At 32.6% G+C, this 20,572-nt stretch overlaps 1 protein-coding gene across 5 annotated transcripts in view; it reads left to right on the plus strand.

Moving 5' to 3' along the window:
• The first annotated feature begins 1,187 nt into the window (after positions 1-1,187).
• The window catches only part of LOC143078790 (serine/threonine-protein kinase SIK3-like), a 71,733-nt gene continuing 52,348 nt past the window's right edge, over positions 1,188-20,572 (plus strand). For 3 of the 5 annotated variants that reach the window (XM_076253761.1, XM_076253763.1, XM_076253762.1), the window contains exons 1-4: positions 1,190-1,344; positions 5,925-6,041; positions 9,958-10,021; positions 11,487-11,648. In XM_076253761.1, the coding sequence (XP_076109876.1) occupies positions 1,210-1,344; positions 5,925-6,041; positions 9,958-10,021; positions 11,487-11,648 (478 nt within the window). In that variant the 5' untranslated portion in view covers positions 1,190-1,209. Of the gene's footprint in view, positions 1,345-5,924; positions 6,042-9,957; positions 10,022-11,486; positions 11,649-20,572 lie in introns of all 5 variants that reach the window. The other 2 variants (XM_076253766.1, XM_076253764.1) reach the window with 2 other exon arrangements.

Genomic DNA, 20,572 nt, shown 5'->3' on the forward strand with positions numbered 1-20,572 from the left:
TAAGGGATATTCTGTAATTACAAGATAACTGTATTTTGGACACTGTTCTCCAAAGTTTCTGTAATCAGTATACTTTGTATTTGGTCTAAGACTACACTTTGCAAAAAGCAGTCGAATTCCGTATCTTCGTCTTTTTCAACAGTATAAATGGGTACTTTTATATTTGGATGCTCGAAATACCGTTTTTAATAATAATAAAAAAAATAATGATTTCATGCTAAAAATGAATAAAAGTATACACTACGGGTTCGTGTCGCTCAGTCTTTAGTTTTCCATGTTGTGTTTTGTGTACTATTGTTTGTCTGTTTGTCCTTTTCACTTTAGCCATGGCGTTGTGAGTTTATTTTTGACTTATGAGTTTGAATGTCCCTTTGGTATCTTTCGCCTCTCTTCTACACAACCCTTTGAAAATTCCTCTCTATCCAACCAAGTAAAAATAATTAATTGTATCTTCTAAATTAAAAGATTTGAAAACTTTGATTTGAAAATTAAAATTTTCAAACTTTGGAAATCTGAATAACCATTTTATATAAAATTATGGAAGTAAAACTTCTATATAGACACCATACAACCACTCATCTTTAATGTCATATAGGTTTTATATTAGAAATAAATGAGCAATCCTAATATGAGTTAAATAGTCCCCAAACACAGAAAATTACAGGTATTTTTAGCTGTACAGTGATATTGAAAACAATATAAGTTGCAAGCCCTTTTATCTATGGGGTAAGGATGGGATTAACAGATTAGATAACAAGGGAGGTGTTGAAAAGAAAAAAAAAGTCCAAATAATAAAGAATACAATGGTAAATAATGGGGTGCCCAAAGTCTCAGACCCTTATATTGGTTCAAGACTTAAAGTTGGGACTAGAATATTAAAATATAGTATTCCTATGATCACGTACACATGAATTCGATCTCGTTAAACAAGACATATGTGTGAGTCCACACTTTCTTCTTAGTTGCAATTATATATATATTCTAATTCTTTTCATACACACTATAAATGTCTCACATATGTTATTTAAAAGATTTGATAGTTACATTTTTATTTCAATATGTACTCTTAACCGCAGTTCGTCGCTAAAGTTTCGATGTCATGACCTACTTGTGTTGAATGTGTGTCAATGGTGTGTACTCAACCGAAGAAGTTCGTTGTGTATTGCTTTTGGAGACTTAACGCATGCGTGGATCTATATTGTAAACAAAATGGCGACGGTGAAGGGAAAGTCGCAACCCCACGGGGGAATCGTTAGAATAGGATGTTACGAAATTGATAGAACCATTGGAAAAGGAAATTTCGCCGTCGTCAAATTGGCTACTCATATGTACACTAAAACGAAGGTAAGATAAGGCGTTACTCAGTAAACAATATATTGATACACATAAAACAGTTAGAATAACATCACTGGTCAGTCATTGGAGAAGGTTCATATAAACACGTTTTGATGCGTTGTTAAGTGTCATTTGGCGAATTTTACAATTGATAAGCCTAGCATTTATAAAGAAAACTCTACGAAGTACAACAAAGATATTACATATTTTATAACCAGAACACGAAGACTTCAAAATCTAAAAAGGTCGACAACCCACATGCCATGGGGCCGAGACAGAATATTGTTTACTTATGATTGACAACTGAAACAATTGTTCATGTTGTAGTCTTATTTTTTTGCAGTATGAAGAAGACATAGACATATATGTCATATTGATTTGAATGGAAACTATTAAATGTTGATACATGTATAATAGGCTAATTTCCCTAAACAATGTAGACCACAAGTTTAGGGAAATTGACCATGTAAGTTTCAACATGTTGATGTTCAAGGGGTAGTGTTTTTTCACAATCTGAATATTTTCTATCACCAAATCAAATTTTCTTTGTCATATCAGGGGTTAAGAAATCTACTAGCCCGACGCCCGGGACTACAACATTTAGACCTCGGGCAACCAAAACTTGTAACCCAAAATGCCCCGACGGACTAGTAACAAAAAATTCTTGGCGTTTCTAAAATTCTCAGATCTGCAGTGACATCACAACATGTAACTGACCAATCAATGATTAGCATTTTTGTTATGTAAACAATGTTGAGAGGTGATGCGGATAAGATTCCTCTAGATTTTCCATAGACTTATTGCAAATTAATTTAATTGATATATATCGTAACCAGTTGAATATAGTAATTTTACTCTTTTAATACTGTTAAAGACACTATATAATATCTCTATTTTGATTTTTAACATACTATAACCTCTCGTTAAAAAATTATCGGCAATATAAATAATCAGTAATCCCCTTCAAATAGATGAAAAATCTAGAGGATTCCGGATGGCATCACCTCCTGACAAATGTAAATGCCAGGATGTCCGGATCTGAGAATTGAAAGGGGAAAATCCCATCATCACTTTTCTATCTTATCCAATCAGATTCAACTACGTCATCCTGGATTCCCAGAATTTGAACTGATTTTGTACAAGTTTTAAAATAGAACAAATAACTCTGGATGGATCTTGTACTTTCAATATCGATGTGTCAGTACAGGGGGTGGTATTGTACATTGCTAATGCAACCTGATTTTACCTCCTTCTGATTGATTTATTGCAATATAAATGTGAATCCCTTTTGACAGCAGAAACCTAACTTTTGTCAGATATAAATTTGAAACATGTGCTGATAATTCTTTTACACAAATGTGATGATGCTATTGTATCTGATAAACCCCCCTCCAATCCTTTTACATACACACGTATATCAGTGGTCAAGACGTGTATCATCCCCAGATTTGGTAAACTCAATATATCAGAATTTTCAGTGAATATTCAATTATCGATTCAATTATCGATTAATTGAATATATATATGCTAATGGAATATTTTTTTGCTAATATAAGTTTTGAATATCCAATTTGCAAAAATCTACTGTACAATGCCGTGAATGGATAAAAATTGTTACGTTTATAGAATTCACTGTTATTGCAGCACACTCTGAATTTGTAAGGCATACTAGGGCTAGCAGGTCAGTTTTGTTGGGCTAGTAGTTCTTCCAACAGGGCTAGTAAAATCTTGCAACCAATTAGCCCTGGGCTCTTGCAACCAATTAGCCCTGGGCTAGTGAGCTATAACAAAATTTCTTAACCCCTGCATATGAAGCATGAGAATTAGTGGTAAAAACTTTCAACAAAAATTTATTATCTTTTCCCCTGATTTTTTCTTAAAATTTGAGAATTGTTGTAGGTTTTTATTTGTGGTACATGTACATGTATTGTCAGAAATTATTTCATTCTATTGTAAATATTATTCAATGAATGACAACTGCAGTGTCATTAAATTTCTCACCAAGTTCTGGGACCCGTTTTGGAACCTGACTGCCTAACAAGTATTGTTACCTGTCCCCAGCTGATGGATTTTTGTTGTTTACTTCAACTTTAAGCACTCATGTCCTCTTATCATGACATGACTGTGAGTGTCCTTTTTAATCAAGAAAGAAGCCAACGTAACTAGACACTACAAGCTTCATGTGCATGTACCACTGGCTATTTTATTCAATTAAGATCAGAGTTGGACACACCTGTAAAAAGTGTAGGATCAAGCTCTCAATATCAGTATAATTTTTCTGGCTAGTGATCACTGCAGTAGATCTTCATGATCAATTGTTCAAAGACAACTTGACCCCAACGGGCTGAGTAAATTGACCAGCAGATTTATTCAGATTCCAAAGTTGGACGAAAGGAATTCAAATATATCTCTTTGCTAAACAGGATATTATTAGTAATGTGCATACTTTTGTATATATACTTTGACAAATAAAAAAGAAGATGTGGTATGATTGCTAATGAGACAACTCTTCATAAGATACCAAATGACACAAAAATTAACAAATGCATGTACATGTATAGGTCACGGTCACCTTACATCCTTATACAATGAACAAAGCCCATATCACATAGTCAGCTATAGAAATCCCCGAAATAACATGTAAAACAATTCAAATGAGAAGACTAACAGCCTAATTTATGTACAAGATAATGAACGAAATACAAATATATAACACAGCAACAAATGATAACTACTGAATAACAGGCTCCTAACTTGGCACAGGCACGTACAGAATGTGGCAGGGTAAAACATGTAAGTGGGTGCCAAACCCTCCCCCTAATCTTTGGAGAGAGGTGCAGCCATATACATTGAGCAAAGGCACCAACCCTTACACCCCTAAGAAATATAGTAACTTGGTCTTCTTCCACCCAGTAGTAAAACAGTTGTCAAAGTTGGGGGTCTGTTTGGCTCTGCAGGATGTACAAATTTGCAGCCACATCCAGTCAGAATGGTGAAGTTTAATTTGGATGCATCATGTGAAGAGAGTGCCAAGCTCATTGCACGTTAAAAACTTTTGCAACAACTCCATGAGGGGTCCCTAGGTGGCCTGTTGCAGGGCAAAATTTCTGTGTCTATTCACTATATTCTCATTTTCAAGTGGCAGTCCAAATTTCCCAGACCATCATCCTTGATGGTCTAGGCCTCTCTATTAACTTGTTCTCAACCTGAACATGCATGAAACATTTGCCACTGGACATAAATCAACCAACAATAAATCATCAATAATTATTCCCCAGAAATATTAAGAAAATAAAAATATTGTGCCTGATATTCATATGATGAAGACATAATTATGCCAGAGGAGACCGGTTGTCATCTATACAAATTAATTTTTTGCTAGTTTTAGAAAGTCCTCTGCAAAGCTTCATGATAAAGACAATTTTTTTTCATACTAAAAACAGTCAAACCTGATTAAACCGGACCCTGAATAAACCGGTTTCCTGTCCATTCCGGCCGAAAATGAAAGTCCCATATTTTTCCATTCAAAGTCTTTGTTAAAGTACCCTTTGTAAACCGGACCCTGTGTATTCCGAATTCCGGTCTTATTATGAAGTCCCAATACTCTTAATTACATTAATTATTACCTGTCAAAACCGGTTTGTCTAATTAATTTCAATGATCGATATGCAATCAAAACATATTTGTTGATACAATATAACTTTTCGTGATAATCAATTAGTCAGGTGTCAAACTGTGAACCTACAATCGTACAGTAGTGAGCTGTATTATTTATTAAAACATTATAAACGTGTCAATTAAACGAAAAGACACACCGAATATATATATCTCGGATTGAACTTACGTTTTAACTTGGATAAACAAATTAAAATCGCGAAGTAAAAAGTTCACATCGTAATTTCGAAATCCTTGGTTCCTTGTTGTGAACCCCTAAACAAATGACCTTGATAATGAAAAACACCCGGATGACAACAATCAATGGATATTGTACACTGTACGACAACGTTTCGAAAGTGATGACATTACGTTTGATAATATTCTGGCTTTTTAATCGGCCATTCCAACATTTCAAATTATTGATCATGGGAGTAAATCGAAACTCTCGTCTTACAATCCAAACAACGCGAGCATTATGATGCAAATGCAAACAATGAAAAACGAAGTGAAAGTATTTTAATTTATCAGATATAATTTACAATCAGAGAGAATTTTTTCATGCAAAATGTCGGACGTCACAAGTCATTAACTTCCGGTCAAAACAGAAACCTGAATAAACCAGCTCACTGTCCAAACCGGCCCTTTTTCATGGTCCCGTAGCCGGCCGGTTTATACAGGTTTTACTGTATAGAAATTATAACTAAAAGATTAGTTCTTCAATGTATTCTTATAATGTACTCCCCAATTGTCATACAAGGCAACTGTATTGCCACATATAATGGCTTATTTAATGTAACAATAAGTTAACACCATGTTAAACAGGCATTTATCATGATTATGATGGGCTTATACAAAACTTTCTTTTTGCAGTTGTTTGATTTGATCTTGATGTATCTGTATCTGTATATAATGTAGCTGTGTTTTACTTGCAGGTTGCCATTAAGATTATAGATAAAACACAGCTTGACGATGATAACATGAAGAAAATTTACAGAGAAATACAAATTATGAAAATGTTGAAACATCCTCACATCATCAGACTTTATCAGGTAAACTACATCATGTACATATGTAAATGATTCCAATTATCAGGTATACGTAAACTATATTTCTAATGCAATTATTTTGTATCAATGATTCTGATTGGATGACAATTAGCGTAAAATTCTCTGTCTCCTTGTCTGTAACTAAGGAAGCCGACATTTTGAATTGCTGAATGTATTGACATGTGTAATACGACAAAAAACTCACATGTTGCATCTAAAAATTTTCTTTTTATCAAATTTTATTATATTCTGAAGGGATGCCAGGTAAACTAAATTTGCGACAGTAAAACTACCGATGGACGTCCTTAAAGCTTCAAATACAATACAGTTATCTCTTAGATATATGCATCCAACAAATACATCCCTGTACTATTGCTCTGTGTTGTTGTTGAGTCACTGTTACTGTTAGGGCCTTAAATATAAGGCACTGTGTCACCCTGGTGCTATATTTTCTACCATGGTGCTACATGTACAATGTATCTTGGATGATTTTATAATAGAATTTATAGTGGCCATTGTTCTATATTTTTTTTGGAAAACCAGTGCTATGTTAATTTCCATGGTGCTACATTTGTATTTGAAAATTCTGGGGAGAACACTGGATGGGTGAATGTTATATTTTTATAAATAACAACTCTACATCTCCTTATACTGGTATAAGAATTTAGAAAAAGAAATAAATGTCAGAACTTCAAAAGACTTTTAATATAACTGGAAAATTATATAATTATATTAGGTGGAGAACTTATTGAACTAGCAAAGCAGTTGGTTACTTGGCATAGAAGTGTCCTATTTTAGCAAGGTTTCATGTGCCAGAAGTTCTGGGTTAAAAGCTAAAGAATTCTGCAAGCTGGGCATATCCTGGCTTTAATTTTCACTTTTGAAGACCCTTTTTTTTAGCTCCTAATTATTGAGTTTTTACACATAAAATTTGTTACTAATTGAGAAATTGTGCTAACAACAACAGACACATATATTCCATACAGCTGCAATTGTTAGAAACACTGTTACAGTGTATTTACAAATTGTTTTCCTGTTAACATGGTTGCTGTAACAGGATTACAGTAGAAGTAGTTATTAGGACATAGGCTTTGTGATAATCAGAGTACAAATTTCAAAATGAATGAGAGCTGACTTAATAATGCGGTATGGGCTTTGCTTATTGTTGAAAGCCGTACAGTGACCAATAGTTGTTAATTTCTGTGTCATTTTGGTGGAGCGTTGTCTCATTAGATATCATACCACATCTTCTTTTTTATATCAGCATAGGTCATAACATGTAAAACATTTTAAACATATTGTTCCATGATCAAGTCGAAGAAATGGTGAAGTAGGTCATATATCCTTTCAATTGGGTCTCGTGAATTTATTATGTCACTGTATCAATTGTTAACTATTTCACATTTTCATCCTCTCAATAAACCAAGTGCAGCATGTTACATTTTATGTAACTCAATTTACTGGTCATGCAAATGGATTTTCATAGTTTAGAGTCAATGACTTTAATAGTAAATGTGTCATGTGCATAACAAAGCTGTTTTAAGCTTATTGCATGGGTTAATTACCAGTTAATTTAATTGTTTTCTTCATAAGGACCAGTTTAGATTTAGGTAACCATGGTAACAGGTTCTTCTCACTCACAGATTTCTTACAGTCCGGTTTGGTATTGTTACAAGTTACAACACACCAGTTCCTAGAAAATTGCCTCTGCTTCATAGTTCTGCTGTCCCTTAAATGAATATATATATATATATGAATGATACAATCATTCAAACAAGCAAACATATTGTTTAAAAACACATTTACATATGTACTTGGACAATATTGGACTCCTTTTGAGTTCAGAGAATACATTGTATATGCATTTGTATTGATATGATTTTTTCAAAACTTGTAGGTTTAAATTAAAGCCCCTTAACAGTTAAAATGTAGTGTAGAATTTGATGTCATATCTGTTGTCTGGTTTTAAATGACAAGACCTTAGTATTTACACGTTCATTGTGCTGATGGTCTATCAGTAGAGTGGACATGATTATCACATACTTTTTGTCTGAAAGTGTAAATTTATACAAATTACATATCTTTACACTTTACAGAGGCTAATGGTCTTTTATTTAAAAGCTAGTTATGTACACCGTGTATGTGTAAATTGCTTCTCTAGTTTTCTTATTTGCCAATGCATGTATAAGTAGTAATATAATATCATAAAAATGATTCTAGATCTGACACGAATATGTGTCATTTGGTCTGGAAAATTGTCTCATTGGCAATAATACATCTACTTGCTATTTTTTAATCGGTATTAAAGCAAAAAAAATAATCTAGACTTTAGTTATACTTATTGGTTTAAATTTGTTTCTCTAACTTGTTAAAGAGTATTATTGCTATTTTACATCGAATGTGATGCTATCTGAAATGATTTTCTGATAGATTTTTTTATAGATATGTGATGCTATACTTTCTAGAAACAAGATGGTATTGCAAAATTCCCTGTGTACATGTACCACGGCCAGGATGCATATGCTTTAATAAAATTTGTATAGAGAAAACTGCAGTCAGTGCCAAACTTGGACAGCAATGATTTTTTGTCACCAATAAATGTATATTTGCAAGGAAAATTATAAGCACAAAACACATTTGGATAAACTTCCTTTTTGTCATGTTCCTGAATTATATTACAGGTGATTAATTTCTAAAAAGATTAATTGATTATTTCATGCAGAAATTTGAGGAATTTTAGCCTTTTTCACTGAGATTTCAATTTTAATTTTTTTTATCCAATTTTGAGTGTACATGATGACTAGCAAATGACATGTGCTACAAATATATATAATTTGAAGCATTAAATCCTTTGTGGATAAAATAAACAAAAGATTCATTTGGGAGCATTTGTCGATAGTTGCACTTGATTTGATGGCCATAAAACTTTATCATGATCATAGATTATCCATGTAATGTCCTTCATCATTGTTCATACAAAAATGTGAGGGAAGAAATTGATTGATTTTTGTTTGCTTAATATCAAGTGGCAAATATCTCCTTAATTATCAGGATGAGTACAAAGTAATAAATTAGGTATGTTCTCCCGTCAGTGGGTTAACATGGTTAATAAACAGGAATTTGAAATGCCATTTAGAATTAGAGACCTGGCTTGTAACATGTAACATACACTCAGATCGATGTTTCAATGATCCTGGAACTTACAGATGGCAAAGGTTCTAGATCTCTTCCAATGAATTAGATATGTTCTGCTGTCAGTGGGTTAACATGGTTAATGAACAGGAATTTGAAATGCCATTTAGAATTAGAGATCTGCCTTGTAACATGTCACATACACTCAGATTGGTGTTTCAAGGATTCTTGAACTTACAGATGGCAAGGTTCTAGATATTGTCTTGTCCTGAACATGCATGAAATATTTGCCGCTGGACCTTAAGCAACCAACAATCAATCTAAATATTTTTCAATACATGTACTGAACACCAGATTAAATATTTACACGTTACTGATACTTACTTGCTTCAACTTGCACAGATAAACTAACTTCCCCTCATCAGCATTCATCTTACCACATGAGTTAAGTCTGGAAGACCCATGTTTACTTTAGGCACCAGGGGTTATAAAAAAAAAGTTTGAATGTTAGACATACAATTTCCAGCTCATGAGCTATGAAATCAGTCAACATAGTATTAAAATTAAACATTTTATGGATAAAACTGCTTCTTTGAAATGTGACATTGACATTTTCAGCTGATATGTTTCTTCTTTTTCTTTCAATACAGAGTCAGACTCTTCATGAGTGTATAATGACTCTTGCTCTTAGGCCTTTCTTCCTCCATTATAAATATTATTAGATATGCACCATTGTTTTTAGTAGAAAATTTGATTTTTTGACAGTCTTATTTTCTTATTTCCATAGGTAATAGAAACAGAGAGAATGTTATACTTAGTAACAGAATATGCCAGTGGTGGTGAAATATTTGGTAAGTCATACATATATATTGGTGTGTTGTTAACTCATAAATTTGTCCACAATATTATCATGATTATATGTTTGTGTGAACCTACAGTTTTGTCCTTCAATGTTTTCCTTAGAAACGTTTTACAGGGCAAGACTTCAAGCATGGTGTTGATTCTTAAGCTCTGGCGGTAAAGTAAGGAAAACAGTGATCAATTATATACTAACATGACCAAATTAATCGTTTAGTGATTATAATTCTGGTATCTATATGATGAGTTTATTTACAACCACTTGGTCGATGCCACTGCTGGTGGAGTTTTAATTCCCCGAGGACATCACCATTCCAGTAGCACAACACTGTTGTGCTCCAGTAGCACAACACTGTTGTGCTGACATGAATTATCATTGATATGGTCATATTTATAAATTACCTGTTAACAAAACTTTTGAATTTTAATATACAAAGGCTTTTCTACCTCAGGAATAGATTACCTTAGCTGTATTTGGCCAAACTTTAAGGAATTTTGGTCCTCAATGCTCTTCAACTTAGTACTAGTCTATAGTTGGCCTTTTTAACTTTTTTGGATTCGACTGTCTCTAATGAGTCTTTTGTAGACAAAACATGCATCTTGGCGTAAATACAAAATTTAATCCTGGTTTCTATGATGAGTTAATTTATATCACAACACATCTTTTTAAAGAGCCTTAGACCTTCTACCTTAGTCACATTCAATGAGAATATTTTCTATACATAAATAGGGAAATTTTAACTTTTTTTCTTAAAAGGAATTGAAAAGGATCAATTTGGAAATGGTATATGTGGCATAAACTAAATGTTCTTTTCAAACCACAGAGATATACAAAAAGAAGAAAAAGTAAAAAAAACAACAGTGGCAACCTCATGAAAATTTAAAGTAAGGGGATGTAATATGATTATGATGAGACAACTATATATCCATGATAGTCCAACAAAGGTTGATGTAAGTAGTTTTAGGTCACTGTATGACTTTCAACAATGAGCAAAACCTGTACCATACATTTAGTTTTAATAATGCACTGACATAACACAATGTAAAATTCAATTGATAAAAGTGGAAGTCTGATTATTGACAAAACAATTGAACAAATATGACAGACTTGAATTAATGTTCACACTCACTGAATTAAAGTCCCCAGACTTGGGACAGGTATTTTAAGAATGTAGTGGGGTTTAACATGTTTATGAGGGCTCAACCTTCCCCTAAACTGGCAAAGTGGGGAATTAGAACAAAGCATTAAAATCAGTTGGAAATGACTTGACTCATCAGAAAGGTAAAAATTACCAAAAAAAGCTCTAAAATGAAGACAAAGGACACATCGTACCGATCTAAGAAATACAAAGGACTCAATGTAAGAGTACTTATCACCATCCAATACTATTAATAGAAAGTACAGTCTGAGGTCCCATGGGTCAAATTTTTATCAGGACCGCTTTTACAATTTTGCAGATCATTTGGTGGCACATGGTAGAATGAATGAAAGAGAAGCAAGAAAGAAATTTAAACAAATCATTGCAGCAGTATCATATTGCCATAGTCGTCAAATTGTGCATCGGGATTTAAAAGCAGAAAATTTATTGCTGGATGCCAGTCTTAACATAAAAATAGCTGGTAAGTTAATAACATTGTTTTGAAAAACATGTTTAAGAATGCCATTGAAAGTGCAAAATTGTTCTACAAAGTATATGATCTAAATGTACAAATAAGTCAACATTGAAAAATCATCAATTATCCCATTATAGGAGTAATTGCCCTTTATTTTTTTGTATGTTCTACAAAGTATATGATCTAAATGTACAAATAAGTCAACATTGAAAAATCATCAATTATCCCATTATAGGAGTAATTGCCCTTTATTTTTTTTGTATGTTCTACAAAGTATATGATCTAAATGTACAAATAAGTCAACATTGAAAAATCATCAATTATCCTGGTATAGGAGTAATTGCCCTTGAATTTTTTTGTTATGATTTTGAAAGTGTTGATGAATTATTCTTATTATTCATGATCAACTTGATGAACAAATGAAAGATGATTGTTATACATTCACTATTACAAATTCTTTTATTTTGTTAAGATTGTATTAAGTCCTTTTCTAAGGCCTTGTCCTCTTCCACTAAGATGTAACCAGGTTGACCACTAAATCTCTACACACTGAAATATAGTTCCCAATACTTCTCGTGTCTATGTAAATATGCATTGTCAGATGAAGGTCTTGTTATATCGTTAATTTAGAGCAGTTATATGAATGTCATTAGTTTGGACTAGTTTGATTAAGTACTAATACAATATCATTATGATTGACTCATCTATCAGAACTCATTTAATCATCTTGCATTTTTGTAATTTCAACATATAGAAAAGTACAAAACCCTTACTAAGGCCAAACAAAAATATATGTCTGTTTCCTGCTGCCAAGGCAAAAAAATCAGGGTCGGTAGGTCGGGATTCTTTTTTTTTTTTTTTTTTTTTGCACTCCCTGTCAGATTTGCAGATGGTTAAATGTCATGTTTGGTTAGGGTCCTGTACCCTAAAATCATTTATTCTCTTTAAAGAAGCTTTAATTGAATAATCCTCCCAATTTTTAAACCTTAATTGTATCACATTTGTGCTGGTAGCAGCCATTTTGATTGTTTGGTTATAGTAAAATACGGATCTGGTTGGACCGGAAACGAATTTTTCCAGACCTGAAACAAATTTTTCCGGACCTGAAACGATTTTTAAAGCAATTGCTTTTATGCCGTCGCGTATGGCCATCTTTGTGACCCAGATCAGAGACTCCGCCCAGATCAAGCCATAGTATTTTGTTAAACAGGCTCCTGGTCAGTCATTCTTTAACACCTATGTATGTTTTCTAATGCAATACATAGCTTGAAACTTAAAAAAAAAGTTAGTGGATTTAAGAAGTTTCAGAATATGTTCTTGTAGATGTATTTTTGTATTTAAAGGGTCAACCGTTTGACTATCAAATAACATAGAAGTCCGAGTGAAAAAAAGTACATTTTTATAAATGACCATAAATGCGATTCCGTTTTCCGCCGTTCGTACGAAGTTTCAACAAAATATGGATTCATTTCAGTTGTTGATTTAGTATTGAAAATTTAACTGAATTATCTCCTAATAAATACGGTTTTTTATGTTTAATTTGTGTTTCTTTAAGAGGTCAGGTGCTCTTGTTCATTCATAAAATTATCGTTCATTCATACATTTATCGTAAAATCAAAATCACTACACAGGTTAATGCGTAGTGTCAAATTATTACCTGTAATCTAAAAATAGACAAACTTTATTTGCGCAAATAATTTAGCGGAACGAAACCCTTGTTGAAAACACATAACAATAAGTTCGTTTTCCTTTTCTGTCAAAACTCCGTAATATTTATCGATCACCTTACTAATGAAATGGACCCGTCCAAACGTAGTAGATGCCAAGTCGGTCCAGATGAAGAGATATTTACAATTTGGAATTTTCTAGTTTATTAATACATAGATTGAAAAAAAGTACGTCTTTTTAAATATCATGATCAAAACTGGGTTTGCATAACAAATGTCAGATGAAACCATTATCCTCGTCTTTTCAGTGAACAAGTCTACTACGTTTGTTGACACTCGACGGTCCACCGTGTTAGCAATTTTATTTCACATGTTTTCGAAATATATATTGAAGATCATTTTTCGCAATGTTTCCTAAAAATTGATAAATATCAAAGCAACGTAGAGCTGTTTGTTCTTGTTCATATAATAAAATTGAGAATGGAAATGGGGAATTTGTCAAAGAGACAACAACCCGACCATAAAAAAACATACAACAGCAGAATTAAGGTCACCAACAGGTCTTCAATGCAGCGAAAAATTCCCGCACCCGGAGGCGTCCTTCACCTGGCCCCTATACAATATATATACTAGTTCAGTGATAACGATTTCATGTCATGTTTGTCTGTGATGACCCCCCTTTTCGGGATTGCATGAGAATTGTAGTTATCTCGTACCCACATGCACTTGTTTCTATCCATAGGAAGGTCGACTATCCATATAAAACTATTTATATGGATAATCGACCTTCCTATGGATAGAAACAAGTGCCTGTGCTCGTACCGCATCAGAAGGACACGTATCAACTGAGCAATAATGTTTGGAACTTAGTTTTAAAAATGATGACAAAGTAACATTATGAAAATATTTTTATTAAGCTGAAATATACATTTATTCTTTACATGTTTATGTCTTGTAAGATATTTTATTTCTTTCCCGTTTTTTAACATTTGCGTCTGGAAAGTTGAAATGTTTTAACTTAATCATTTGTGTTAATGGTTAAATATAAATTAATAATGAAAATTGTTAAAATTAAATCAATAAAGGAAATTATTGCCCAGTTACAAACACTACCAGGGGATAATCCATGATGATTTCTTTTTGAGTTATATGTTTCAGCACATGTATATTTGACCCCAACTTTAGCCTGGTAAACGTGCTGTCTCCTTGTGAAATATAAAACATATTAAAAATGACTTTCTGCTAAAGTCTTTTATTTATATAAAGTTAAAACCTTCTTACTTTTAACTAGACAACACTCATGTCAGGTTTAATTCTTGTATATATGTGGATGAAAAATAAAAGTCCCCAAACATTAACATGGCAGCAATTGCTTTTACAGCCTTTAAGGCTTTGATTTTTTTCGGAATTGAATAAAAAGATCTAGGGTCGGGGGCTTTGAGTCAGTCGGGAAACAGGAAGCAGACATATTTTTTTTTTTGGCCTAAAAACTATGCAATCATCTCCATTTTAAGTACATAATTTGAAAGTAATGTTTTCCTTTGTGTCTTTATACCAAAGTTGATATGGACAATGATTAGAAATATATTACGGACAGATCACCTTATTCAGGTTATATAATTACTTTATCTGGATAATAGAAATTCTCTTTTTTTTTTTTTTTTTTTTACTAGCAGATGTAGATTTGACACATTGAGTTGACAGACAAGTTTATTAGTGATTTGGTGGGTGATAACTGGACACCATTAATTAACACATGGCATTGCCAGCTTTCATCCTACAAATCAATAGTGCTTAATGCTAAATTGTTTTCCTGAAAAAATGATAGGAGTTGATGATGACTTTTTATTTTTATACGACCCCAAAAATTTTTTGGGATCATATAATGGTATGATGTTGTCGTCTGTGTCATCTGTGTCGTCTGCGTCATCGTTTGAAAACACATTGGTTTCCGGATAATAATTTTAGTTTAAGTTAATAGATCTTCATGAAATTTTTCAGAAGGTTCAGTACCACAAAACGAAGGTTGGGATTGATTTTGGGGATGATGGTCCCAACTAATTAGGAATTAGGGGCCCGAAAGGGGCCCAAAACAAGTATTTTTCTAGTTTCAGGATAAAAACTTGTGTAGAAGTATTTCATTTGCTCTGAAATCATACCGCAATGTTTAAAACCACAAGTGGAATGTTTGGATTCATTTTAGGGGTTATGGGGCCAAAGTTTAGGAATTAAGGACCAAAAAGGGGTCAAAACAAGCATTTTTCTAGTTTCAAGACAATAACTTATGTGTAATTGTATGGATCTCTCTGAAATTGTACCACAATATACCATATAACAAAGGGGAGGCTGGGATTAAGTTTTGGGTAAATTGTCCAAAATATGTAGGAATTAGGGGCCAAAAAGAAGCATGTTTCTAGTTTCCAAACAATCATGACAATAACTTGTGTTTAAGTGTATGGATCTCTCTGAAATTGAACTACAAGGTTCAGTACTGCAATGCAAAGCATGGGATTGAGTTTAAGGGTTATTGCTCCAAGGGGGTTTCAAAAAGTTTGGAGGGGGGGGGATTTTTTGTTTACCATTTTTTGAAGAGCTTCCTTTTTTTTCAAAATTTTTCAAATTTCGAATTGTGAAAAGTTTCAAGAAGAAATCTCCAATTGCACAAATAGATTTGTTAGATCTTTGACCACATTAATTTTGTGACAAAAAACTATATTATGTCAAAAATTTGATCACAATCGAAATTCAGACAGAATCAAGCTTGAATATTGTGACTAAATTTGCCCCAACTGTTCAGGGTTCAACCACTGGGGTCGTATAAAGCTGCACCCTGCGGAGCACCTTGTTTTATATAAATATCATAGAATTGTCAATATTTTCTTACGTCGATATTTCTTAGGAGTCATTTTGGGGTTTTTCGTTGATCTTACTACAAATGTAGCACCCATTATATTTAATATTTGTATATCTTTAGAAAAGAGAAGAGTTAACATGTAGATATAAGATACACTTTTTTAATACATAAACCCTGCATATTTTCACTGATCTGCTGAAATATTTCTTTTAGATTTGCCTTCATTTTATGCCCTCATTTACAGTGGAGGGGGAAGGAAAAGTTACCCTTGTCTGTCCCAAAATTGATTTCTGTTTTTTTAACTCATTGTTGCCCAAACCAATTGTTTAAAAACTTATACACGATGCTTATAACCATAAAACACATACATGTATCAAGTTTGAATTTTGATTGCGTCACTTTCACCGTTCTGAAGTTATACCCCTTTCTATCTTTATACGCATGCATGGGGCATCATCTGTTTTTCTGATTGATTAAGTAATGCCTTTAGTCATGAATAAAATAACTAACATCAGTTTTCTTAAATTTGAAAAAATAGAACTGTTGGAGATGACATGATAAACCTTTGGCTTTGATAGAAAAAAGTTGAGTGAGATATTGAATCCATTCCTTTATATTCTATTATCTGTGTTCAATAAATAACAACAGTTTATCTTCTGTTGACATATTGTATAGTCAAAGAAGACAAGTATTGGTGTTATACATGTATAGATCGTTTTATTAAATCTCTATTAGTAGCTGGTATATAAACACATAAGTACAAAAAAGTAATAAGATATTTCAGACATATATAAGATAACTCCTTTACAGCTCAATATCTCTTTGGCAATTTAAAGATATCTCTTGGCTCTTGGATAGTTGCAAGTTTGAAATAATAATTATTAGGGAAATTCCCTCCCTCGTCTGACTAACTGGGTAGGGAAAATCTGTTAAGTTTTTTTTATGGACGTTAAACTTGTCCTACTGTAGTTTGGGTTTCAAAAAATAAACAAATAATATTTGAACTAAATGTAATAAAACTATCTGTCTACCAATTGAACGGGAATTTTTCAGAAACTTCTACATGTTCAAGTTGCCCACAACACAATATTATCTGTCTACCAATTGAATGGGAATTTTTCAGAAACTTCTACATGTTCAAGTTGCCCACAACACAATATTGACTTTGCCAATTTCTTCATCTATAGAAGATTAAAATTATGTAGGCAATCCCATATGAAATTTTAAAATATGTAATATGATTACATTCATTTTGTTCATCATTGTTTATTGGGCTTCTGTTGCCTAATTTGGTAAATATAAGAGTTGGCAACCCAAAACACACCTACCCAGAGTGGCACTTTTATAACTCCTAAACTATTGAATTAATTCCCATGTTTATCTTACACATTATACAGTGAAAAATGATATTGTGTACTTTCTTATTTATTTGTGACCAAATGTTTCATTGGTTGGTTTCTTAAGCTAGATTACTTGATGGAAATTTTGTAATTTATATGTACTGAATCTTGTTTTTCCCAGTTTCTTCTCGACTAGTCTTTATCTATATAAAATGCTGTAGTATATAATCATGTTCTGTGCTATAGTCCTTGAAGGTGGAATAGAATTTGCATAGTTTAGAACTGAAGACTTAAATGTCAAACGATCATTGGAATAAATTATTTCCACAACAGGAAGAGTCTTCTTTGACAAATCAATCCCAAGGCTCTTAAAATACAACAAACATTCTAGGAAGTATTTATTCTTCCTTAAGACAAATGAATTATGAAAAGAATTATCAAAGCTGGTAGCTTTCCTACACATAACTTTTATTAACAATGGGCAAATCTAAGAAAGAACAGACCGTAGAGTTGCTTAATATTCCAAATACAAATTGCAAATTTTTGTGAGGGGTGTAATAAAGGTTTCAATTCAAATCAAGATAGAAACTTGAAAATAATATTTTCCCAAAAAATTATCCATACTTAAATGGAAGATGAAATCAGAGACAAGAAAAATGCAAAAAACAAAAATCTTTGTGAGGGGTGTAATAAAGGTTTCAATTCATATTAAGATAGAAACTTGGAAATAATATTTTCCAAAAAATAGATCTATACTTTAATGGAAGATGAAAATCAGAGACAAGAAAAATGCAAAAAACAAAAATCTTGCGAGCTGTTTTGACCCTAAAAATCGTGAAATTAAAACTCTTCAAAGAATAAGCAACTTTACAAAAATCCTAAATGTTTCCTGGCAAAATGAAATCTCTCTTCATTTGACCCTAACCAGAAACAATCAGCAAGCCTCAACTTGACAATACAATTGTCATTTCCATATGACCCTTGATGTTTGGACATTTAGTTATTTGATATTCTGAACAATGTTTAGTTTTGGCTGAATCAATATTGAATAAAGTTTTTTCTCTCTACAATTGATGGATTGTTGAATGTCCGATATTTTATAAATATCAGTTGTAGGAGGTGATGTAAATTAATTATTATGTGGTGTTTAAGACCGATAGAACAATCCACTACAAATCAAGTTTAATATTTGTGATAGAAGGAGAAGTTAGTTTCCATCTATACATCCGATGTTTATAATCAATAGAATTACATCATCTACCAACCTTGATATTTCAGATAAGTTAGAAGTAACACAGTCTTGTGTAAATTTCATTTTACAAATACAATATTCAAATGGATTCCAAGTGTTTTTTGGTTTAGAAAGTCCCAAGCTTGTAAAAAAGTTAAATCTAATCAAGTCGCGTCACACAGTTTTGCCGTAAACTTTCATTTGTCAATATTCTAAAGGCATTTGGGAGTTTAAACATTTATAATAGACATTTTATAAACAAATTACTTTTTCTATTTACAATTATGTCTCCGAAAATCAAATTTTCAAGCTCTTTTAACTGGTTGACATTTCTGGTGATAAAATCTCAACGTTGTTCTAAATTTTGATGATTGTGTTGAAGAACTTTCTAAGAGGCAATTAGTTCTTGGCATTTCATTGATGAATTTATTAAAAAAAAAGGTATATATGTCCTTCAAAAAAACAAACAAGACAAAGAAATCTTTCATAAGATTGACAAAAGTTTGTCAATTTCAATGATTATAAATTGGTACACAATTTAACTGGGGTAAAAACAGGGAAAAGATACCAAGATATAATTAATAACCAAGAAAAATGTCCCCAGAAAAATATACCAACCCAATTACAGGAAAAAATAAAACTAACAACAGCAGCCCCCAAAACTTATGTATATTTTTAAGAGCTTCAAAGTTCTTTCAATGTATAATTCAAAATTGCAAAATGTTGAAAAGCCTTGTTATGAGATTCTGGATAAATATTCAGATAAAAGTAAAATCTGTAAACCAAAAAAGATATAATTCTACTTTCTATCTCTTATATTGACCTACATATGTACATATGATATAATTCTACTTTCTATCTCTTATATTGACCTACATATGTACATATGATATAATTCTACTTTCTATCTCTTATATTGACATACATATGTACATATAACAACATCTTTCAAAGGTGTTAATTTGGTATACTGTGAATTCATTTATTTTCGTGGATACCAACTTTCGTTGTTGTGGCAAAGTCTGCATTAATTCCTTTAGAAAGTGTGTTATCCATTGAACATCTAAATTCGTGGTTCTTTCGTTCCCACAAAATTAACAAAAATTGGTATCCAACAAATATTGATGAATCTACAGTAATATCTTTTTTTGTCGCTCAAAACTAACTTTGTGAAAAAGGATGTGTGGAACAGTCAGGTTTAGGTCAAACATGTTCACATCCGCATGTTCATGACATCTTGGACCATCTCACTGACCTTTTACTCTAAAGTGTCTAAAGATCATCAAAAAGAAATAGCATGCATTGAAAACATGTGCTATTTTTGTAATTTCAGGGGAGCCATTCAAAATTAAATCATAGTTCCTACTTTGCCCCTCACTTTCCTCAAGATGAAGCAAGTTTTTTTGGGGAAAGACGGCTTGAAGCCGTCAATCTCCTATGGGGTTGACCAGAGTGACATCCCCTCACATCATTCATTTTTTTTTTATAGTGTGGAAACACCCCCCCCCCCCCCCACAAATCTTACTTAGATTGGTGATAAGGAGACACACAAATGAATAGATTGACTATAAACACTTTTTTACTCATTTCCCTTCTGTTTCTCATGAAATTATCGTATATTAAGCACTCCTTTACACTATTTACGTTTCTTTTACAATCCGGAAAAATCAGTATGACGAGATATTCGAAACAGTCTGCACCAAAAACTTTTGAAGGTACTAGTCCAGTGGACTAGTAATTATTTAAATTTACTAGTCCTGAATAATTTCCACTAGTCCGACACCGGTGAGGGTCGCAAAGCGACCCGAACCAGCTAGGGGGGTTTGGGGGCATGCCCC

This window comes from Mytilus galloprovincialis, chromosome 6, assembly GCF_965363235.1.
Source record: "Mytilus galloprovincialis chromosome 6, xbMytGall1.hap1.1, whole genome shotgun sequence".
Classification (NCBI taxonomy): Eukaryota; Metazoa; Mollusca; class Bivalvia; order Mytilida; family Mytilidae; genus Mytilus; species Mytilus galloprovincialis.